Consider the following 447-nt stretch of genomic DNA (forward strand, 5'->3'; position numbering starts at 1 on the left):
TCATGTGTAATATTCAAACTTCAGATAGAAAATGTTGCATCTTTAGAAAATGTTGCAGTTCTATCAACATCAATTGTTAAATTGGTTTATATGTATGATGGCTCATCTAAAAAAAGAAATACAACAAACAAAACAACACACGTTTAGACGGCATTTTCCCCGAGATCGGGGGTTGCCGTTTGGCTACCTATGATGAAACCGAAATACCCCTCGACGCCATCCACATCTGTCACTCGTCTCAATATCACGCAACCCCGCTTTCACCCTGTCCTTCTCCACCTGCTCTCTCCATCCCAATCGCGGACGACCCCTTCCTACCACTCCTTCAACCTCGAACTCCAACGCTCGCCTAATCCCGACCCTTTCATCCCTTCTCAACACATGTCCATACCACCGCAATCTCGATCTCCTTATCAATGTCACAATGTCCTCATTCAGTCCCATCAT

The 447-nt window shown here is 44.7% G+C and overlaps 1 protein-coding gene across 1 annotated transcript in view; it reads right to left on the reverse strand.

The window, feature by feature from the left end:
* The window catches only part of HELRODRAFT_158537 (hypothetical protein), a gene marked incomplete at both ends in the record, with an annotated part of 2,377 nt that continues 1,930 nt past the window's right edge, over positions 1-447 (reverse strand). Inside the window, one exon of the mRNA XM_009010586.1 lies at positions 1-40. Within this exon, the coding sequence (XP_009008834.1) occupies positions 1-40 (40 nt within the window). The remainder of the gene's footprint in view (positions 41-447) is intronic.

This window comes from Helobdella robusta, assembly GCF_000326865.2.
Source record: "Helobdella robusta unplaced genomic scaffold HELROscaffold_1, whole genome shotgun sequence".
Taxonomy (NCBI): domain Eukaryota; kingdom Metazoa; phylum Annelida; class Clitellata; order Rhynchobdellida; family Glossiphoniidae; genus Helobdella; species Helobdella robusta.